Genomic DNA, 23,575 nt, shown 5'->3' on the forward strand with positions numbered 1-23,575 from the left:
TGTGGAGGTTTTCTATAACCCCTGGTATCATGTTTATATTGTGGAAGTTTTTTAATGGAGGGTTATAACCTCTCCTATTCATAACTATTATTTTGTAGAGGTTTAAAACCTCCTTTATTTCCATAAACCTATATAATTCCAAAATTCCTATTTTTCATTTTTTTTGTGGGGGTTAATACCCTCCTCAATTTGAGGATTATACTGTACAATTTTTAACCTGTTTCGTTTGTATTATTTAATTTGTAGATTTAATACTGTATTTTTCTTGCATTATTCAAATCTCATAAAAAAACAATATTTTGTTTGTAATTAGAATTTCTTATTATACTTGACAATGTATGTCATCATTTGAGGTACTTATATTTTTACATCAACAATATTTTTTTGTAAACTTCAATCAAATACTTCAACCAAAGTGCTCAAATATATATCATTAGAACTTTTGATTCTCAAAATCAACATATTAACATAAAAGCAATTTAAATTGAAATAATGACAACATAATCCATACTTACTCAAAGTTCATAATACACTAAAATAGTTTCATCCTAAAAAACATCATCAACATCCTAAATGTTGCTACCACCAGATGATCCTCTTGTACCCATAGAAGACTCAGGCTCATTTGCATCACCTGTTTGCTGAAATTATAAAAGATAAATATTAGCTGCAAGAAGGAAGTCAACCTCAAATCATGAAATCAACATGCATATACTAAAATAGTTTATTACTAGATCATTAACCTGCACAAAAATCATGATTATTTGGTATCGATGATTAACTCACACCGATACAGTATAATTCTTGTATCAAAAATCACATCACAAATAAGTACCAAGATAATTAGTTTCCAAAGGCTGGACATAACTTACTTGTGGTTGAGGATCAAAGAAGGCAGTTAATTCATCAGGGATCTTTCCTTCCTTCATTATCATGTAGGCTTTTAGTGCACCCAAGGTGGTTTGAATTTGGGATTCTAAATTAGTGTACTTCTGTTGCCACTGATCAGAAGATGTTGATGATGTGGCAGCACTAGATGAAGCAATGCTTAAATCCGAAAGTCAAAATCTTGTATTTCTAAATGAGTTAGTAGGAGCTGCTCCTAAACCCATGCATCGCACCCTCCCAGAATGCTCTGGGCCTAACACTTTACCAACAACATCATTAAGGGAAACCTCTGATTCATCATTAGTGCTTTGAGTCAAACCCACTTCAATTTGTTCCCATAGGCATACAACAATATGCAGTGAAAACGCTAAACATTGAAGGAAAATGCACGAAAATATCATATTATGGTACAACTAACCGATATAGCCTTTGCCGCATCATTTACAAATGATCCATCCTTTCTTTTATGAGTATCAATGTATAACTTTCCCCGACTAGGCAGCTGTCTAGTTTCCAAAAACTAAATAAAAAGAGAAGTTAAGTTAAATAGTAAAAATTAAAAAATAGTATAGTGTCATGTTAACTAATATCATTACCATCTCATGTCTTCTTCTTGACATAGGTTTAGAACCACCGGTATGAGGAATTACTTGCTTTTTGCGATTTTCTCTATTCTTTTTACAAATCTCCTATGAACAAAAAAATTGTAAGTTCACACAACAATAAAAAAATATCTACACAAACAATTCACACCATTCAAAATAATGTAACTTGTACCAATGTTTCCGGTTTTAGACGATAAGTAACAAAATGAGCCCACTGAGTTCTGTCTATACCATTTGGCACATTACTTATGATTTCATTTTTGCTTTTTGTTGGATCATAGAACTCATTCCATAAATTCTGCCTATGTGCAGCCCACTTCCTACCAAGAGTTAGTTTGCAATACCGTTGTGCACTAGCTTCATCAGTCTTAAAACAAAACCGAGGCTTTTGAAAAAAGAAGACATAGTTAGTGTGTAAACATTTGAGTAAATGTAACATTTACAAAAGATATAAGGTCATACATGCATAAAGATATACCTGTAATATTTCCTTAAAGCATTCCAAAAAGTAAGTGTCAGGCATGCCTGTTTTCCCAGACCATCTTTCAAAATTAATTGGAAACAAATTACAATCAATTGCCAATGTACCACAATATCCTGCAAGCACGCCTTGTCCTTCACCAATTGCCATGCCTAACTCATCAAAGTCCACAATGATGCGTTCCCCACGAGGTAAGTTATTTACTTCTCTGACCTTCACCTTAATTTTCTTGATAACTCCTTCTAAGTCTTTAACCATAAAACAACTTACTTAACCATAAGTAAAATTTTAAAAATTATGGTCATGTAAAAATAAATATGACATATACCTATTGCATGAACAATCCAATATGATGAAGATTCACGTCGAGCATGTTTTGTAGATGTTTCAGGTTGCTGTGAGTTCTCATTGGGTAATGGGGAATCTATTGGTGGTGTTGTACTCATTGAAGTGTGTGATGAGGTTTCATTTGTTGGTGCAGGATTTGTTGATGGTAAAGAATTAGTTGGAGGCTGAAGTGATGATTTTTGTGGATTTCGGAAACGCTTCACCTTTGGCATGGCTACATATATTTATGAGAAACCAAAAGTGAATCACAACAGTGAAAACTAGATATAAAGAATGCATGGGGATTATCATACAAAACAGTGACCATAATTCTTTAATATGTATGTAGTTCTAAATCAAGGAAATTAGATAGTATTTAGAAAAATCAAGGAAATTAGATAGTATTTAGAAAAATCAAATCCAAGGGTGAGACTTGCCTGCAGCTTGATCACTTTCAGCATGGGGGAGCAGAACAGGAAAACCAAGTGAAATCCAAGGGTGAGTACCCTCAACTCAAACCTATTTACATGCAATGAATTTGTCATTACAAAAGTACACATATAATAGAACCAACTTGTTGTTCATAGTGAAAATACATTAACATAATAACAGAGATGGAAATAGAAAAAACAAGAAAATCCAAGGTTATCACCCTACTATAATTCTTGAGTGCGAATAATTAGTCTGCATGTTACAAGGTATAATATAAACAGAATGCTGCTTTGGATAGAATAGAAACAGAATATCATTATGCCAGAGAGGTTTAGGTTACATTGACTTACAAATTCCAGATAATAACACTCAGTGGAAAGCCAATAGAAGGTGCAGAACCAAATGGAAATGGTGCTGCAATTTGTCCACTCCAGGGATATCTCTTTGGAACAGCTATTGAACTATTTGAAACAACTGCTACAGCAAAGAAAGAACACAGGACTTCACTTGGGGAGCTGTTTCAAATTTTAATTGAATGTTAAAATTTCCCCTTATATGTGAAAATGTAATTATCTTCACGAGTATCTCTGTGTCAAGGCCCATCTATTTGAGAGTGTTATAGAGATATCATGTTGGACTATTATACAGTGGGTTGGATTAGTCTCTAGCTCAGGGTGAGTTTTCCATTTAGATATAGAGTTATTCTGTTATTGTGAATTGAGTGTATAATCACACTTGTAAACCCTTTATTTATAATCATTCAAAGTATAATATAGGGAAACCTAATAACGGCTAACAATGTAGAATATCTCTAATTATCAACTGTACACAATTCCCTAATTACTAGATCAAATCATATCTTTTGCGTTCCTCCTCAAACTGGCAAATACATGTCATATGAGTCTAACTTGTCACAAATGTGGTCAATACGGGAGCTCTTCAGGGATTTAGTGAGCATGTATGCAATTTGGTCATTGTATTTAGTCTGCTCATGGAATGTGAATGGCAGCTTCATTGTCACATATTAGTTGAGTATCTAATGGCAATATTCAGAAGTGGACCTTTTATATGATAGCTTTTTTGGCCTATGAAGTATATCTAATCTAACCATAAGTTTTAATTCTCTAAATTGGATGTGTTTGAAGTTTGTTTGCATGAAATGCTTGATTTTACTGATTCTCATCTACTGTATTTAGATAATGGTTTTGATCTTGATATTTATCTACTAATCTTGCTAGGTCGGAGAAGTTGCAAAAATAACTTACAAGCCAGAATATGCATATGGCAGTGCAGGATCTCCTCTAGATATTCCTCTAGAGTACTATTCTCATGCCACAACAGCAAAGAAAACTTATGTATCCAATTGGACTAATCTATCCAATTCTAGATCATATAGGTAACACATGATAAAAAAATGTAGATGAGATAGATTTATGCTCCATTTATATTAAGATGAGCACTCTAGGAGAAAACAATCTGAAAGATATACCAAAAGAAACATCAACATTTGGAAGAGTCAGTGGTGTGGGTGATCTAGTTTGTATATTGATCTGAAAGAACAACTTTGTGTGAGAACAACTTTGTGTGAGAACAACAATCTGAAAGAACAACTTTTTTATATTGATCTAGTTTATCTCTGTGTGAGACCAACACTTGTGTTCAACATGAAGCAATTAACTACTTTCTATAGGTTGAGAACAAGGATTCTACTTAACTAAAATTGACAATAACAAAGACAAAAACAAGCACAATCAAGAGAAATTACCAGTGGAAGTTTGTAGCTGCAGTATTACAATAACATCCATGCATAAGTCTACCACAGAAAAGTAATCAAATTTTTGTGCTCCAATTAATCATAACTTGGTAAACCAGACTGATAAGTTGTGTTGGTTATAGCATATTACCAAGATTCATAGCATTCAGATGAAGCTATTATAGAGTTTGAGCTAATAATCAAACAAATGGTACAGTAATAGAAAACTATGGTCTTGTTTGTATAAACTCTCCTATAAATACTTTTAATAGAAGAAAATAAAAAGGTAACATACATTAAGTTTCTCTCAGTTAAAATCAATTTACAGATTTTAACTTTTATACAAGTTCCCTTATCTAACTTCCTCAAAGTTATGGAAAAAGGTTATATTCAATTTGCTTTTATTTTCTTCTACTATGAGTGATTATGGATACAACCAAACAAAGAGTATATGTACATGTTGATGTGGCAAGGAGTTTTAACACATGTTGATAGTTCACTAATTCTCAAAGTGCACTCAGACAAGTTTCTTCATAAACAAACGTGTAAATTAACCAACATGGTATAGATCAGATAGAAGACATTGAATTCATGAAAGCAAACCAAACAGAGATAGGGCACTTCAAAATATCTATAGAAAAATCATAGGCAGTACTTCAGAAGAAACTAAAATGGAAGATCTTATTTGATGTCTTGTTCTAACAATGCTAACAGTAACACTAAAATAATGAAACAATTTTTTTGTTGACTCTGTAATGCTTTTTTTTCTCTAACTACTCTTTTCCTCTTCAATTTTCTTTTCTTTCTTTTTGGATGTGTTATGGCTAGCAGGGAAAGCAGTGGTGGCCCTTACTAGAATTCACACACAGGGAAGAGGCACAATCACTATTATCAGAACCAAGGGCTAAGAAATATTCACCACTGTTGTGTTATGGCTTGCTTGCTTGGCTAGCACCTATCTAGCTTTTACTTGAAACAGTGTTTCAATAGTGACTATAGTCATGAAACAGTTGCAGTAGTAAAGATAAAGAATCTACGTATCTTGTGAAACCATGATCAATTTTACACAATCCAAATAATAACTACCTACAGCTATTAAGTTTCTTCCTGCCCAATTGTGGTATGTTGTGGTGTCTTCCTCAGAGGTCAAACCATGATCAATTTTACACAATCCAAATAATAGACAATATCTAGTATGGGACCCATGAATGAGCAATCAAATCATACAGTACCTATGATTTTTAGTTTCAGTTTCAGTTTCAGCATCATTTACAGAAAAAATCATGATGGATAACATAAAAGCACTGCAATTTATAGGAAATTAATAAATACTTCTTTAGGAGTGAACCATTTCACTTACGCTGCACTTAGATCAGAACAATTGGTAAGTTCACAACAAGGTCAGACCTAACAGATGAAAAAAATGCTTTAGATAGTTAAAATTCACAACCAGAATGCATTTATTCTCCCCCCACAAAAAGGAAAAAAATCTAAACATAAAGTATAGAAGAGAATTTGTAACAGAGAAAAAAAATAAGAGATTCATAGTTCTAACCATCCAGGGTGAGAGCAAGAGAAGAAGGACTGAAAACAACAGAAACCACCTGTGGAGCCTTCAATATATGCTCTTTGTTGTAGAATTGATTCTGACAAAATGAGGTTTATAAACTCTACAAGGACAAATTGGTTAACATCTTAATTATTGAGAAAAGTCAACTAAGAATATGAAGCAGAAAATTCTAAAGAAAATTCTATAATGACATATTATCTAACTGTATATAATGAGGATTTGTTATGCTTTTCTAGAAGCTAATGAAGTGCAAGAAATTGTATATAAGTTATAACCTGTGAAGAGAACCAGAGAAGAAAGAGAACTACAGAAGAAAGAGAACCAGAGAATAAAGAGTACACTTTTTATTATAGGTTCTTTATATATATGTCCTTCCTAACCTGAAATTGACAAGAGGAAGCAACATATAATCACCTTAAGAAAATAACATTAAGAAATCAAACATGAGTCAAGTATACATGCATTGAAAATAACTTTGAATATAAAAAATATTACCTTTAAGATAAAATTTATTACTAATTATTTTTTCAACTCATACATTTGAGTCAGGGATATCACCATCTAAATGGTTTGTAGCCAATTGCACATATTCATTGTCATTACTATAAAATTTCTCTAGCTCTTGATCTTGGTATGACTCATTTTCATATACCTCTTCTACTATTTCTCCCATTTCATACAAATCTCTTGGCTTTAAATGCACAACAACACTCCATCCTTTATTGACCACATCATCTACATAATATACCATTTGTGCTTGAGATGCCAAAATATAAGGTTCATGTTCTTCACGATCTCCAATATGAATTAGTCTATCAAAGTTAACACAATTAAAATTCCATTGATCCTTTTTATATCCTCTTTCTCGTGTAGTATCTGCCCACTTACACTTGAAAAGAACAACTTTGAATTGACCATAATAATTAAGCTCAATGATATCCTCCAACTTTCCATAATAGGATAAGTCCACTTGTCTTAAGTTCCTGTCAACACTGCTTGATACACAAGCTGTATTAGATGTTAAAAACACACCACTATTTTGTGTTCTCAATCCCTCATCTCGAGTCAATGTTCAAAATTTAAACCCATTGATGTTGTACGTAGTAAATCTGTTAGCATTTTCCAATGGACCTCGTGCTAGAAACTTTAAGTCATTAGACATTGTATTTGTTGTTTCTGGATTCATAATCTAAATAAAGAAGTTATGTTAGCCATAATTGAAAGAAAACATAGTAAATAACAGAAAGTGTACTATTTGATAACCTACTCGCCTTTGAAACCAATCAACAAACTCTTTAAACACTCTAGTTTCGAACTCAGTGGTTGAAGGTCGCCTTCCCCTTGAACTTCTTTTTATTAGTTGTCTAAATTCACTACATATATAATCAAACAACATGACTAATATAATTTAATTAGTTTAAATACAAATCACACACTTAATGTAGATTACTCACTCAACAAATGGTGTGACTATTGGACAATTTAAAAGCACATATCGATGGGCTTGTAGTTTTTGCATTTGAGTTAAAGTAAAATTCGAGGAACCTCCTACTGGCTTCCCACCTTGTGGGAAGATAGATGACAGAAAAGGCTCATTATCACCTGTTTTATCACAAACACGTCTTGGTCTATTGAACCTTGTCTCTATATCTTCAATGTATCTAGAATAAAAGGTAAGAGACTCTTCAGCTAAGTATCCCTCAGCTATAGAACCTTCTGGTTTTGCCTTGTTTCGTACAAAGGTCTTTAAATGACCTAATTCCCTATAATAATGAGAAATAATTATAGTAAACAACTTGTATATTTATGATAATGATACCTTAATCTAAAAGTACTAAGCATTACCTTTCTATAGGATACATATATCGATAATGAACTAGACCTCCAAGTTTTTCTTCCTCTACCAGATGGACAGTTAAATGAACCATAACTGTGAAGAATGATGGTGGGAATAACATCTCTAAGTGGCAAAGTGTTAGCACAATGCGATCTTGAAGCATTTCAAGTTCTTGTGGATTTAAACTTTTACTACAAAGGACTTTAAAAAATGAGCAAAACTCCACCAAGGTTGCAGTGACATGGTTTGGTAACAAATTACGTATTGCCAGCGGTAGTAATTGCTCCATAATAATATGGCAATCGTGACTTTTTAGCCCGAATATTTTTTGTTGCACCTCATCAACACATCTAGAAATGTTACTTGAGTAACCATCCGGTACTATAACATTTTTCAATGTTTTGAGAAACAACTTTTTGGTATCACGAGTTAGTGAAAATAAAGCAAGGTGATATCTTCCATTATCATCTGGCCAAAGATCCTCTCTTATGCCCATTTCCTTTAAATCTTTCCTAGCATTTACATTGTCTTTGGATTTAGGCTTTTCATTTAACAAAGTATACACCAAATTGTCAAATACACTTTTTTCAATATGCATGAAATCTAAATTATGGCGTAACAAATTAGACTCCCAATACGGAAGTTCAAAGAAAATGCTTCTTTTTTTCCATTGTTTAACTTCTTCTCTAGATCTTTTTCCTCTACCATCCAAAATTACTCCTCTCCCAAATGTAACATTAATATTTTCAACTTGCCTAAAAATGTCAGATCCTGATAATTTTAGTGGTGGATTCCTTGTTTCAGTGCTTCCATCAAAGCGAACACGATTCAATCTGAATCTATGGTTTCTACTCAAAAAGCGACGATGCCCCATAAAACACCACTTCTTACTATAAGGAAGACGACAAGGTTTTGCATCAAAGTTACAAGTAGGGCAAGCTAAACCTGTGTGTGTGTTCCAACCAGATAAAATGCCTAGGCCAGGAAAGTCACTAATTGTCCACATAAGAGCTACTCGCATCCTAAAAGTTTCATTCAATGAAGAATCAAAGGTCTCCACACCATCATTCCATAGCTCACGTAACTCATCCACAAGGGGTTGTAAGTACACATCAATATTATTTCCTGGCATTTGCTTGCCTGGAATGATCATGGATAGGATCAATGAAGTGTGCTTCATACATATCCATGGTGGAAGATTGTATGGAATTAAAAACACTGGCCAAATACTATAAGTAGAACTCATAGTACCAAAAGGATTAAAACCATCACTAGCAAGGCCTAAACGAACATTTCGAGGATTAGAAGCAAACTCGGAATGCAATAAACTAAATATTTTCCATGCCTCACCATCCCTTGGATGCCTTATGAACCCATCCTTGTTCTCTAAAGAATGCCATCTCATATGCTCTGCAGTCTTAGAACACATAAACAATCTTTGCAATCTTGGTTTTAATGGAAAGTAACGCAAAACTTTTGCAGGTTGCTTTTTTTTCTTTTTTGGGTTCCATCTAGATGTACCGCAATGTTTGCATGTTTGCAAATCTTTTTCATCATCTCTTAAATATAACATACAATCATTCAGACATGCATCTATTTTGGTATAGTTAAGACCAAGTTTGTTGATGGTTTTCTTAGCCTCATAAAAAGAAAGAGGCAAGTTTGCTTCATTAAATGCATCTTTTAACAAATCTAGGATCATAGTCATTGCCTTGTCACTTAATCCACACAAAACCTTGATCTGATATAATTTGATTACAAACTCTAATTTTGTGTACTTGCTCCCGTCACACAATGTTTGATTTCCATCATTGAGAAACTCAATAAACTCATTATGATCCTCCTTTGGCCTTTCATTCAAAACATCATCTACACCCAATGGTTGTGTTCTGCCTAGATTAGTACCTTCTTGCCTATAGTGCCCAAATGCTTCATTGATCATTGTTTCCATTGGATTTTCATAATGAAATGCCTATTGTATATCATCTTCATTACTAGAAATATCTTCTATTTGTTTCTCACCATGAAGATTCCATATAACATAATTTTTGGGAAATCCTTTTAAAATCAAGTGCTCCTCAACTACGCCTCTAGTTTGCCATTTCATAAACCCACATTTGGGACATGGACATTTAATTGTATCTCCAACAGCCCCATTTTCAAAAGCAAAATCTAAGAATTTTTTTAAACCAATTGAATATTCAATTGTATTCCGAGGTTTAACAATCCAAGATTTATCCATTGAAATAGATACCTAAACAAAATTGACAATGAGTATTTTATAAAATACAAAAACACTTATAAAACATAGAAGAATATAAGAAATATGGTTCACCAATAACTAAATAAGAAATATGGTAAATTAATGTGCTCTAAAATTGAAAGGAGATACTAATAAAGATACTAATAAAGATACACATAATGTATTATAAAAAGACTATTAGATATTACAGTTAAAAAATAGTAGAGAATATATTTAAATTATCATGTCAACTTTGACAAATAAATAAGTAACCAGAAAAATAGTATGCAAAGTAGGAAGGAGCAACAGTGTATCCATTTTCATGGATATCAAAACTCAATGAATGTACCTTTTACCTTTAATAGCTGAACAAAATTATGATATCTGATAATTAAACAAATATCGAAGTGCAAGAAAGCATTAACCATAATAGAGGAGGCTATTCTTTCAACTATAATTGTCATAATTTAACTTAGGGGAGACATCCTTGCAGCTAGACCTTTTGTTCTTTTAGCCACTTTAAGAGCCAGTGGTGCAGTACGATCCATGTCTAAGAAAAATGCACAGTTGTAGTCATAAGCATGTGCTCACTTTAAGCCATAAGCACTAATAAATGGGGAACTTCCACTGGGCACAGACGATAAAACTGTGAAAGTACAATACACCCCAACTCACTCTGAAATAATACTTCTATTTTTAGAGAACTTGTAGAAAAGATGAATCCATGCATGATTTTAACAAAATGGAAATGTGTGGCTTACCACACTAGTGGTTAATAGCTTCTCTTTTAAAATAATAATACATATAAACTCATTGACGTTCCTTTTCTATTTTTATCATGAAATATAAGGATGCAAAAAAATGTCTCAGAATTGTAAAATCATGAGAATTCAAGATTTGCATAAAACTCAAACATCAATAAGCAAAAAAAAAAACGTCTAAAAAAGTTTATATAAAAAATATATAATTATAATTTTTTACATTACTTTTTAATTATGGAATAAAACACTTATAGGTAAATATGCTAGTTTACTGGTTTCTAGCTATCTTTTTAGTTAACTACTAAACACCACTCAGAAGAGCATATAGCTTATCCATTTTAAATAACTTTCATCCTAAGATTTAATTGTTTTGCGCGTATTTACAACAGAAGCCTCTGAATTTTAGCAATTCAAATCCCTATCAAATTGGGAAAGGTGATATTTCTTACTAAAAAACACATAATCAACTATGAAGAAAAAGACGAAGGACAGAAAACACAGAATCCTTTTCTCTTTACAGACAGCTTTTCCACCCTCTTTAAAAGTACATTTAAATTACCTTCTCAATTTAGAGCCAAAATGGATTTTCTAGAGCCATTTCTCCCCTGCTCCAAGTGGGAGCAACAACCTATCAGTTTTCATTGACATCAAAACTTCACGAATGTATCATACAACATTTCATCATTTCATCTTCACCCTTGCACATTTCATCATTAAATATAGAATAGCACTTGCTATTTTCAATACCAAATAAAGAAATTGTGAGCATCATTAAACATACTGCAGAAGTTCAATTCACTTTATCTTCTTCTTTTATTCACATAAAATAGCCAACAGAGCAAAATTAACCTTAATTTTTATCTACTAGAGAAGTGAATAACTACCAGGATAGGAAATAGAGGCAACACCCTTCGATAGCAATGTCCGAATCGCCTGTTAAAGAAAAAACAAAATATAACATCCAACACTTCTACCTCACACAGTGAACATAAAATCTTAACCAGGAACATAAAAGGTATATGGATAAGGAACTTCTAGATAACGAAAGAGGCTACCACAAAAGGAGATGGCGCGACGACAGAAAGGGGAAACAGAGACAACACGACTGAGATGAAGCGAAGAAGACAACGCCGACGGAGATGGCGCGACGGCGTGACGGTGATGGCGCGACGAAGATGGGAGGGTGCGACGGAGATGGGAGGGCGCGACGGAGATCGGACGGCGCGACAGAGATCGGACGGCGCGACGGAGATCGCTGCACGCGATGGTTGACTTAGGTTTTCGATTGGTTGAGGCTATGACACTTAACTCAGGTTTTCGATTGGTTGAGGCTGCGACACTGAACTTAGGTCGTGGGAAAATTTCATTCCAATTTTTCTGATTTGGGAGGAACACGTGTGTTTGTTCGAAGAAAAATGTATTTCAATTTGCGAAGGTTATAAACCTCCTAAAAAAAATAAAAAACCTCCTATGTTATCAATTTTTAAAAATGACCCATTTCCATAAAATGACCTCCATAAAAATGAACATAAGAGTTTTATTTGTGGAGGTCTTTTTAAACTCCATAAAATGATCCATGCTATATATCTTTTTTTTTGTAGTGAATTTAGATACAAATATAGAGATCAATTTTTTATGTGTCTAATATCAAATTGATCACTAGAATTAGTGATCAAAATTTTATTTAACAAAAACAAATAGTGACCAATTTAGATATAAAAATAGAGATTAATTTTTTATGTGTTTAATATCAGTAATCAATTTAGAAATCAATTCACAATAGTGGTAACTAGAATAATCTCTACATTGAATTGTTCTCTAAATTGGTCATTATTGTAAATTGATCTCTAAATTGGTCACTAATATTAGATATAAAAAATGATCGTTATATTTGTATCTAAATTGGTCACTAATTTTTTTACTAGCTAAAATTTTGGTAACTAATATTAGTAATCAATTTAAGAATCAATTTAAATTAAAAATTATTTTAATTATCAAGAATTTTTAATTTAAAAAGTAATATTTAAATTGAATTAATTATTTTTGTCATTAAAATCATGATAAAAAAGAATGTCTTTAAATTATGTTTAAATTCACTCTTAAACTAATTTAAATTATGTTCAAGTCTATAAAACTTTTAGCATTTCTTAGTAAGGAAAACATCAAAGTTTTAACTTCTTACTAAACACCAATGGCAAACAACATGCCAATTGATGAGCTGTTTGTGATCAGAAGAACTGTGTGTCACCGACCATGGTGCTGTGGCTCAATCATATTTCCCATGATCCCATACACGACAAAGAAAAAAAACAAAACAATCAATTTCGCCCATGGTAATGCTAATACACACTGTCAAAATATCTTCCATGCAATACTGTTATTCAGGGTTTTTCAAACATCTCAATTTAGAACTTAAATACTAATAAAAAATATCTAAAAGTATAGATTCCATGAACCTTGTTGAAGCCAAATTTGTAAAAAGTCTTAAAAAATTATAACATTAAATATATTTTTGTCTCTTAGTCTTAGTAAAAATTTCATTTTCAAAATATTAGTTTAATTTAGTAGTTCAATTTTAAAAATATATAAATTTAGTCATTTTAACCAAATTTTATTAAATTTATATAACATTTTAAACACGTTTAATAATAATACTAAAGTTCTTTATAAAATTTAATCTATCTCTGATTTAATATTAATTTAGTAATGTATTTAAAACGTTAAATAAATTTAATAAAATTTATTATTTTTAAGAATTAGAGAATAAATTTATCCAAAATTTCATAAAAGAGATTAATTCTAAATTTTATTAAAAGTTAAAAGAAGAAAAAGACGTATTTAACTTAAAAGTATATTATAAAATAACATTTTCATTATAAAGGCTTATGGCGTGTTATAGACATAGGCTAAGTTTGGATTGTAATAAACTCGCTTAATCTCTCAATTATTTATTCATTTAAAGAAGTTTTAACTAGCCATAATTTATGGAAAAATAGTTCCAAAACGTGCACGAAACTAATACAATAATCCATCACTTACAGGGTTTAGCGTAGTTTAAGGAAAAGGTTCATTCTTTTCTGGGTATTCTTGTTACTAATTAAAGAAACCAAATAAATAACCATTTTTCGCAAGAAAAACCAAATAGTATCATTAACATGAGATAACGTAAAGCAAATGACAGACTGAGTGATTTTTATTTTAGGTAATAGTCTCTGAGTAATGAAATTTTCTTTAATTTCATAGTATATTTTGAAGACTTAATGGTGATTAGGGTAAACATAGTAATAAATAATGTTTAAGAAAATAAAAACAGTGATTCGGGAAAAATGTTTTTCATTTCCATTTTTTACTTTCTTTTCTATTTTTTTTTCTTGGAACTTATACAAGATTAAGTAAAAGTTAAAACGAAAAGGAAAATTCTTTCGCATTTTAGGTCAAACAAAAGCAAAACAAAAAATAAGAATCATTTTCTTTCAGCAAATATTCTCTAAATCAAGAGTGATATAGCATCAAGTAGTGAGTAGTGAGTGCTTGTGATCTTATTATTTAAATGTAACAAGACTAGATACGGTTTTGCAGAAAATGATTTGGGAGATCTGATTATTTAAATCTAACACCAGCTAAAGTAGTTGTTCTTTTAGTAAATTAAAATCAAAATTAAAAGATTAGAATAATGATAACAACAACCCATTATGCAACGTGGGAGAGGTAGGACAACTGAACACCAAACAGGTTATATTTTGCATAAAGTGGGTGAAGCGACAGAGAAAGAGGAGAGAGAAACTTCGAGGAAACAACCTTCACCGTTCATCATCATCAACAATCCAACAACAAAAACAATATCCATTCTTATCATTTCTCAGTCACTGCCACACTGAAACTGACACCTTCACCTTCCACCTTAATGCCCTTCAACTCCAACTGTCTCACCCTCTCTCAGCCCCTCCAAGGTATCATTTTTCGTTTCACCTTTTGCTTTCAATTTTTCAATCGTTTCACATTAAAGAAGGGATCTTTTTCGAAAATTAGCATTAGTTAGAGAAAATTAAAACAAAGAAGGATAATGGGTATGGTGGGAGATTTGGAACCAATGTGAGTGGATTAAAATGCATATTAGAAGAAAAAAGTTAACTGTTTTTATCGAGAATGTGTTGAAGAAGAACAGTTCTGAGGGACTTGATTTGAATGCTTAAATGGGGTTGCTGGGTTTGTTTAGGATAGAGAGAATTCATGGGCGGATCGATTTCAAAACGAAGGAGTTCTAGGCGACGTTCGTCCTCAAATTTTTTTCCTCGGTATCAATCGCCTTATTTGCCACAAAGCCAAGATCAAGGGTCTGTGAGGCATTACGGGTATTCATCTCCAAGCAGTGGTGGTGGTCCTGCTCCAGAACAAGGAAAGAGATCAGATGGGAAGTATTCAAGGATAGGTGATAATTATAAGAGCTTAGACCAGGTAAAATTCTCAATGTATGAAATTGCTTAAATGGTTTAGGTCTTGGGTGTGCTTGGTTTTTGTAGAGTCTGTTTGTTTGCACTGAATGCATGCAATGCAACTGTTCTTGTATTTTGAATTTAAGCTCTTAGGTTTGAAAAACCAGAGCCTATTTCAGTTCAGGTCTTGAATCGCTTAGAATAAGTTGTTGTATTGTAACTATCTTTTTGTAATTGTTATCTTGACATTGTCATTGTTATTACCATTGGTCTTTCTGAATGATGTAAATGTTGGATTACTATGCTGACTTCTGGTACTACACCGGTAATCCTTCTAAATTCTCATATTGACGTGACATTCTGAAGTAATTTTTCATATTTAAGGTAACTGAAGCTCTAGCAAATGCTGGCCTAGAATCTTCCAATCTCATTGTTGGTATTGATTTTACAAAGAGCAATGAGTGGACAGGTTTTTCCCTTGTCGACTAAACCACCTTCATCTTCATCTGCTCCCTTTGTAATTGTGTTTAACATGCATGACTTTACTCTGTATTAGGTGCAAGGTCATTTCAAAGGAGATGCCTGCATCACATTGGTCATGAACAAAATCCGTATGAGCAAGCTATATCTATTATTGGGAAAACACTATCTTCCTTTGATGAGGATAACTTAATTCCCTGTTTTGGTTTTGGAGATGGTAATATAAGAACCATTGTTATGAATTACATTCATCTATCTAGTATAATGTTCCCGTGAGTTATATTCTGTTTGGATTTTCATATTGGCAGCATCTACTCATGATCAAGAAGTTTTTAGTTTCTATCCTGATGAGAGATTTTGCCAAGGATTTGAAGAAGTGTTGGGACGATATAGGGAATTGGTTCCTCAGTTAAAACTTGCAGGTATTGAAACATTGGTCAAACTTCAATTAATTTTTTCTTATTGTATCACTTACCAGCTCTTTGCTTTATTTTTGCCCGACTCATGGCAGGACCAACATCATTTGCCCCAGTCATTGAGATGGCAATCACCATAGTCGAGCAAAGTGGAGGCCAATACCATGTCTTAGTGATTATAGCTGATGGGCAGGTTGAGGATTATTTGAATTGAATTAGAAAAATATTTTTTTTTATTACTCAAGAAGTGTATCTTGAGATAAAATAATCAAAATTTACACCAAATAGTGTGCACACTTGCACAGGAATTTTTTATATTGATGTTTTTACCTGCTCAGTTCTTGTCTCTTATCTAGCATTAGGAGACTCGGTATGTTAAATGAATTGATGTTGATCATTGTGAACTTGTTGCAGGTGACGAGAAGTGTTGACACCGAGCATGGTCAGTTAAGTGCACAAGAAAAGAAAACTGTGGAAGCGATTGTGAAAGCTAGGTAATTAGCTGTCAGTTTTTGCTTTACTTTTCATGGTTATCAGTTTCCTAACTGTCACAAAAAATGTGTATATTACCAGTGAATATCCCTTGTCAATCATATTAGTTGGAGTTGGAGACGGGCCGTGGGATATGATGAAACAATTTGACGATAACATCCCAGCCCGAGCGTTTGATAATTTCCAGGCATGTATCTTCTGTTCAAAATTGTCAGTTAGTTCTGCTGCTTCATTAAAGTATAGTTTGTTTATGATCTCAATAATGAAAAACCTGTTTTCTCTTTTATTTTTCCTTCTTCTCTAGTTTGTGAATTTCACAGAAATAATGTCGAAGAACATGGATCGGTCAAGAAAGGAAACTGAGTTTGCATTGGCTGCTTTGATGGAAATACCATCCCAGTACAAGGCTACAATAGAGCTTAATATATTGGGGTAACAAATATTGAATTCTTTTCTTCACAGGCTTTTGCTGCATTGAATACATTATCTGTTTATGGAGCCATCTAATAAGCTGTATAACTTTTCAAACAGTACTCGAAGCGGGAAAGATATCGAAAGGGTTCCCCTGCCACCGCCTCTATACGGTGCAGCATCCTTCAATTCCCCGAAAACTTCACGTCAGAACAGTTTCCGTCCCAGTGCACCATCTAGCAGACATGATGTTAGCAGGAACCCTCCTGCAACTTCTGCTTCTGATAATCAGGTATGTGGTTTTTCCTTCTTTAGTTTATAATACATGATTTAATGAACACCTCAAACTCTCAAGTAAAAACTATTCTATTGGGTGATTCTTGCAGGTTTGTCCCATTTGCCTCACCAATCCTAAAGATATGGCCTTTGGTTGTGGGCATCAGGTAAAGGAATCCAGACAAGTTTACTTTTGATCTCACATAGTAAAGATGATTGAATGCTTATTACAATTAGTGTTAGTTTTTTTTTTTTTTTTCTTATGAGCCACTTTTATGAATCTGCAGACATGCTGTGAGTGCGGACAAGATCTTGAGTTATGCCCCATTTGCAGGAGCAGCATCGATACTAGAATAAAACTTTATTAGATGATCTCTTAAATCTTGTCCATGGTTTTTCATGTTGAGGTATGAAACCAGGTTATCAGAGGAAGAGGGCTGAGTCCAAACCATTTTCTTAGTGTCTTCGCATTGTACATATTTTTGGTATTTATTTGTTTAAGCCTATGCTTTATTATACTGGAGTTGGATTTGCGTTGTTACTATATTCATTTTATGCAATTCATCAATATAATAAATATTTCATACTTGTACATGTGGCTTCTTTCATGGTTATGAATCTCTTGTTTGTTCCATTGAGTTAATTTCTCACACACCATTATGATGTGAAGGGCTTGGTTCTTGTCTTTTTCAGCATTGATTGCACGTGTAATTGTAACGTGTTGAGAATGTGAACGATGGCGCAATGAGTCAGGCTTGCTGGCTTATTAAGTAAATAACAGAAACAAAGTTCCTGTTTTCTGGAATTTGATTAATTTAATGGATATTTCTTTGTATATTCAAAAGAAAATAATAATTTTATCAGTCATAGAATCCATTTGTCTTTAGATCCCTAAATTATATTTTAGAATTAAATGTTTTATATTTTTAAAATATTATGAAAAGTTGTCTTTAGATCCTAAATTAAATTTAAAGTATTTAATTATGTATTTTATGAAAATCAATGTATTTAGTCATTTGGTTTGCTTGGAAAGATTATTTATATTGATTTTTATTTTAATAAAGTAAATGATTTTAACAAAATATATGATTAAATATTTTATAATTTAGTTTGGAGACTACATACAATTTTTATAACATACAATTTTTATAAAGTAATGAAGCGGTAAATTTAAGTGATATGATAATAACTTTAGTTTTAAATATAATAAAAAAATTTATATTACAATATGGTGTAGTTAATTAATTTTACAAAATAATTATAATAGTATCTAATTTGTGGGTGTAATCATTGTAAGACCCATTTTTTTTTATCCCTAATGTTTAAGAGCCTAACCTAGTCTGTTGGGCCTAAGGTTGGCCCATAGGGTGTCCAAAGTCTCTAAACCAGTCTAGCACCCTCATTTGCTGCCACTTTTTAGGAAAACACTTTTCCTTCCCTCTCTTAGAACAGCAGTCACGCTCTGCTAGGGTTTAGCCCTCTGCTAGGGTTTAGCCCTTGAATCTCGTCAAGTTAGCTCAACATTGTTTTCTGGTCCACGTAAGTCAGTTTTCAGCTCATGCTCTTACTCCTCCAGCTTATTCTTCGTGGTTCCAACTAGGTTCGTCTTGATAAACTCATTTAAATCTATTCCGCTATTTTTCCAGCTCTTGAATCTACCCTTAAAGCTACTATGCTTTGCTATTTGGTGTCAGGGTCTGTTACTAGCTCTTTCGAGATAATGGAGGCTAGGGTTTCCTGTTTTAGATTCATTTTGCCTGTATTGGGTTCTATTTTGCATTTTTGGTGGTTGTGTAGTGTTCACAATGGAATGACTATGCATTGGTTGTTGTTTTGGATGTATCTCTGGTTTTGTAGGCGTGGCACAGTGAGTGAGAACTACTATTCTCGCCCAAGCGAGCTCGTCTCGCGTAGGCGAGAGTAGTAGAAGCTCGCCCAAGAGTTTTGCTCGAGCACTCGCTCAGGCAAGAAAACTAAGTTTTGAGCGAAAGACCATCTCGCTCAGGCGAGATGGCCTCGCCTAAGCGAGCATTTGCAAAACCTCCCAGGGCCTATATTCGGGGTCTCGCCTAAGCGAGAGTCTGCAGCTTGAGCGAGACCAATCCTCTCGCCTGAGCGAGGGCTCTTAGCTTGAGTGAGACCTGACGCAGACCGCACTGTTTTCTCACCTGATTGTTATTGATTGTATGCTTGGTTGGTTTGCTCTATTTAAAGTATGAAGTATGCGAATATACATGAAATCTCTGATGTTATGGGCTGGATTATTGAGTTTGGTATGAATTGGCATGAAACAAGAATGGGATGGTTGGTTGGAATTGGTATGTATATTGGCTTTATGTTGGTTGTAGAAACATGATTTTGGTGTGGTCAAGACATAATTCCACGATAGTTTCATGGTGGTGCCTCATTGGTCAGGGCGTAATTCCATGAATCTCTAGGTGAGATCTCATGGTGGTGTCTCATTGGTCAGGACGTAATTCCACGTTGGTTGCGTGGTGGTGCCTCATGATCAGGACGTAATTCCATGACTCTTGTTAGTGAGAGTTTCGTGGTGGTGCCTCATTATATAATTTAGTAAGGGTTCAAGGTAAGGATTGCATCCTGACACTCTAAAGAGTCAGTTAGTCTCACGTAGAGCGTACTGACTCAAGTGGTGAGAGTAGTAGGAGGCCTGAGACACTTTAAAGCTAACCTTGTCTGTGGTAGGATGAGACCCTTTGACAATTAGCTCGGTAGAGCAGTAGAGGCCACCACAAGTGCAATCATTTGGTGAATCCGACTAATTATATGTATCCGGATAAGTCGTGTCCTGAGTCTTAGTGTATTGTTTGTGAGTTATCACATGATTGGTTGAGGTATGTATCTTTGATTATGAAAATGTATGAAATCGTATGATGATATGTTTTTCCTACTCTAGCTTACCCTTTCTGCTTGTTCTTTGTTCTGTGTGTGTGGTTTTCTCTCTTTGCAATGATCATCAATTTATTGATGTGAGCATATTCGAGAACTCCTCGTGGTCAACAGGGTAATGGAGATTCCGCTACCTAGTTCATCTTGGATCAGATCCTGCTTATCTGAGTTTTCTTTAGGGTTGTAGCCCATGTATTTGTCTGCCTCTTTAAATATTGTTGACCCTTGAACTCTATTTTGTATTGGCATCGTGGTGTGCCTCAGTATCTCATTTTTGTACCTTGGATATTTGTAAGGAGTGACGTTATACTCCTTGACTCAACATCTTATATGATTCTGTGTAATATTTTCATTTAATTATTTATTTACTTAAATGGGACGTTACAATCATGATTTTTTTTTGCTTTTTTGTTTTATTTCAAATCTTTTGAGAATAATAATATAATTTTTATTATATTTATTTAACCTTTAAAAATACTAATATTAATATAAATTATAAATTATCATATTTTTAATTATTTAGCAAAATTAGTTAGTATAATAATAATAATACAAATAATAACAAACTAATTATAATAATAATAATATTTATGCCATAAATATTAATGTCAATACTAATACTAAGACTGATGTTAATAATAATCATCTATCATTATATACAACAAAACAAATAAAAAAGACAAGTAATTGAAATATAATTTCGTAGTAAATAAAATTAAGATGTGTGTCTAACTATAATAATAATAATAATAATAATAATAATAATAATAATAATAATAATAATAATAATGATAATAATAATAATAATAATAATAATAATAATAATAATATAACAACTACACATATAAAGAGATAAACATTTTTTGTGTACTCTTTTATTTTTACAATTTTAAATGATTCTTCATAATAAAAAATTATTTGCCAGTTTTATGATTTTACTAATTTTAGTAACTATTTTCTTAATTCAAATAATTATAAGATATAAGGATAAAATGAACAAAAAATAAATAAATAAAAAGTGCAAGTAATCGTAGTAAATAAAAGTAAAATGTGTGTCTAACTATAATACTAATCATAATAATAATAATAATAATAATAATAATAATAATAATAGTAATATCGCTATAATAATATCGCGTAGGGATAAAAATAATAATAATAATAATAATAATAATATAATTACATATATAAAGAGATAAACATCTTTTTGTGTCTTTTTTTATTTTTTCAATTTTATCTACTTAATTGTTATATTTTAAATTTAAATAATTATTTATAATAAAAAAATTATTTTTAGTTTTGTTATTTTATTAATTTTAGTAACTGTTTTGAAATAATTGTTCAAATGTAAAAATAAATCAATAACAAAACAAATAAGAAGGGCAAAATTGGAACATGATCGTACATTGTAAGTAAAAGTAAAATGTGACCATAATAATACAAATAATAATAATAATAATAATAATAATAATAATAATAATAATAATATGTTATGAAATAAAGCGAATAACAGAGAGAATAATAGATAATAGAAAAGAGAAGAAACAATAGAGAATAGGGAATGAGAGAATAGGGAGCAACTCATCTATGTATTATTATTGATAGGAAGAGTCCTATTTATAGATACAATATGTAATCCATAAAGGAAACAAATCAACTTAGTTAATACAAATATTTACATAAAGAGTAATGAATCATATGAGTTTCAATCATATGAGTAAATGTATCAAATCAATGGACAATCATTAATTCATAACACTCCCCTTTGAGTGTCCATTGATAAAAGAATGTGCCTCGTTAAAACCTTACCAGAAAAAACCCTTTGGGATAAACAAAACCTAATGAAGGAAAAAGAGTACAACATTCTGTATTCTTTAATACAATATTATTTATCACATATTCTATTTCTCCCCCTCATGTAAACTTACATAATTAAGGTGACGGAGTCCGAACTTGTGAATCATTTGCTCAAAAGTTCTTCTTGGCAAAAACTTCATAAATAGACTTGCCATATTTTCACATGAATGAATTTTTGGATATTTATATCATCCTTTCAATTGAACAATACACTATTGTCTTCATATATGATTGTTGATTCCATCTTTGTCGGGGATAGTCACAAGTTTGTTGCACATGTTGAATTATAGACCTTAACCAAACATATTCACAACTTTCCTCGTAATTTTGTATGATTAGACGATGTTGCTACTATGGTTTGTTTCATATACCTTCATAAAACCATTGTGCTACCACATGTGAACAAACATCTTGTTTGTGATCAACCATTGTGACATTGTGAGAATATGTAAAATAACATGCATATACATAACCCATTGGTCCAAACCATTTTCTTCTTGTAGTTGAAAAACTATATCTTGCTTAACAAATTTACAACAAATGCAATATTAGATCGAGTATAATTATCAAGATACATTAGTATTTTTATGACACTAAGATATTCTGGACCAAGAAGATCTTCATCATTTTCTTGAGGTCTAAGAAGAGTCTTTATCAACATCTAACGACCTCACAACTACTGGAGTACATAATGAACATGACTTGTCCATTTAGAACATTTTAAGCACCTTAATTATATAAGCCTCTTGACATATAAAAACATCTTTATTTAAATACTTAATTTTTAATTTCAAATAAGACTTTGCCCTTCAAAGATCATTCATCTCAAATTATTTCTTTGAGTAATCAATTGCCTTTTTGAGCTTATTAGGAGTTCCAACGATGTTTATGTTATCTACATAAACAATAATTATGGCAAATTCATTTTTGGATCTTTTCATATAAATACAAGAACAAATAGGATCATTTCTATATCCTTCTTTTAATAAGTACTCAATAAGAAGGTTTATATCACGCACGTCCTAATTGCTTTAAGCAATAAAAAAGCATGTTCAATTTTATTGAATAACCCTATTTAGAATTTGTCTTGTTGGGCAAATAAAATCCTTTAGGAATTTTCATATCAATATGATTCTCAAAAGAACCGTACGAATAGGTTGTAACATCATCCATTAGATGTCAATGCAAACCTTGTTGTGCAACTAGGATAATCGAATATTGCAATGTTGTTACATCCAATACTAGTGAATATGTTTTTTCACAAATCAATACAAGGTTTTGTGAACAACCTTGAGCAACCAATTGTGCTTTGTATCTAACAATTTCATCATTATTAATTTGATTTTTGCGCAAAAGTCCATATGTATCCAACGGGTTTCACAACTTCAGGAGTGCGAACTATAC

General features: G+C 32.3%; 3 protein-coding genes and 1 pseudogene across 12 annotated transcripts; 1 reads left to right on the top strand and 3 right to left on the bottom strand.

Annotated features, from left to right (window-relative positions):
* Nucleotides 1-405: 405 nt before the first annotated feature.
* On the bottom strand, nucleotides 406-12,302 carry LOC114163000 (uncharacterized). 10 transcript variants are annotated; one of them, XM_085667008.1, is made up of 12 exons: nucleotides 11,952-12,302; nucleotides 11,781-11,829; nucleotides 6,042-6,156; nucleotides 5,847-5,893; nucleotides 3,084-3,207; nucleotides 2,739-2,820; nucleotides 2,303-2,536; nucleotides 1,972-2,222; nucleotides 1,666-1,878; nucleotides 1,485-1,577; nucleotides 873-1,408; nucleotides 406-641 (listed from the first exon to the last, which is right to left on the bottom strand). In XM_085667008.1, the coding sequence occupies exons 7-11, from the start codon at nucleotides 2,532-2,534 to the stop codon at nucleotides 1,286-1,288; spliced, it is 912 nt and encodes a 303-aa protein (XP_085523134.1). In that variant the 5' UTR covers nucleotides 2,535-2,536; nucleotides 2,739-2,820; nucleotides 3,084-3,207; nucleotides 5,847-5,893; nucleotides 6,042-6,156; nucleotides 11,781-11,829; nucleotides 11,952-12,302; the 3' UTR covers nucleotides 406-641; nucleotides 873-1,285. The 10 variants fall into 10 exon arrangements, with proteins under 10 accessions (XP_085523134.1, XP_085523133.1, XP_085523137.1 ...); XM_085667007.1 differs by having other exon boundaries at nucleotides 6,042-6,436; XM_085667011.1 differs by lacking the exon at nucleotides 5,847-5,893.
* On the bottom strand, nucleotides 6,424-7,242 carry LOC146883591 (uncharacterized; annotated as a pseudogene).
* Nucleotides 6,712-11,774, bottom strand: LOC146883592 (uncharacterized). The gene is made up of 2 exons (XM_085667006.1): nucleotides 7,902-11,774; nucleotides 6,712-7,819 (listed from the first exon to the last, which is right to left on the bottom strand). The coding sequence occupies exons 1-2, from the start codon at nucleotides 9,842-9,844 to the stop codon at nucleotides 7,507-7,509; spliced, it is 2,256 nt and encodes a 751-aa protein (XP_085523132.1). The 5' UTR covers nucleotides 9,845-11,774; the 3' UTR covers nucleotides 6,712-7,506.
* Nucleotides 12,303-14,634: 2,332 nt separating the features above from the next.
* On the top strand, nucleotides 14,635-17,996 carry LOC114162118 (E3 ubiquitin-protein ligase RGLG2-like). The gene is made up of 12 exons (XM_028045896.2): nucleotides 14,635-14,846; nucleotides 15,113-15,351; nucleotides 15,714-15,798; nucleotides 15,886-16,026; nucleotides 16,118-16,231; nucleotides 16,321-16,418; nucleotides 16,640-16,719; nucleotides 16,799-16,904; nucleotides 17,022-17,149; nucleotides 17,249-17,420; nucleotides 17,515-17,571; nucleotides 17,692-17,996. The coding sequence occupies exons 2-12, from the start codon at nucleotides 15,127-15,129 to the stop codon at nucleotides 17,770-17,772; spliced, it is 1,287 nt and encodes a 428-aa protein (XP_027901697.1). The 5' UTR covers nucleotides 14,635-14,846; nucleotides 15,113-15,126; the 3' UTR covers nucleotides 17,773-17,996.
* Nucleotides 17,997-23,575: the final 5,579 nt, after the last annotated feature.

The sequence above is a fragment of the Vigna unguiculata genome, chromosome 9 (assembly GCF_037176805.1).
Source record: "Vigna unguiculata cultivar grain cowpea cultivar isolate G323 ecotype 2 chromosome 9, ASM3717680v1, whole genome shotgun sequence".
NCBI lineage: Eukaryota > Viridiplantae > Streptophyta > Magnoliopsida > Fabales > Fabaceae > Vigna > Vigna unguiculata.

Bases quoted from the DNA above. Each gene is read 5' to 3' on its own strand.
- LOC114163000 (XM_085667012.1), bottom strand. From the start codon at position 2,534: ATGCCAAAGGTGAAGCGTTTCCGAAATCCACAAAAATCATCACTTCAG. The intron at 1,879-1,971 runs GTATATCTTTAT...TTTTTTCAAAAG, and splicing joins GCTTTAAGGAAATATTACAG to CCTCGGTTTTGTTTTAAGAC. The intron at 1,578-1,665 runs GTACAAGTTACA...TTTTGTTCATAG, and splicing joins GTCTAAAACCGGAAACATTG to GAGATTTGTAAAAAGAATAG.
- LOC146883592 (XM_085667006.1), bottom strand. From the start codon at position 9,844: ATGGAAACAATGATCAATGAAGCATTTGGGCACTATAGGCAAGAAGGT. The intron at 7,820-7,901 runs GTAATGCTTAGT...TCATTATTATAG, and splicing joins TATATGTATCCTATAGAAAG to GGAATTAGGTCATTTAAAGA.
- LOC114162118 (XM_028045896.2), top strand. From the start codon at position 15,127: ATGGGCGGATCGATTTCAAAACGAAGGAGTTCTAGGCGACGTTCGTCC. The intron at 15,352-15,713 runs GTAAAATTCTCA...TTCATATTTAAG, and splicing joins ATTATAAGAGCTTAGACCAG to GTAACTGAAGCTCTAGCAAA. The intron at 17,150-17,248 runs GTAACAAATATT...CTTTTCAAACAG, and splicing joins ATAGAGCTTAATATATTGGG to TACTCGAAGCGGGAAAGATA.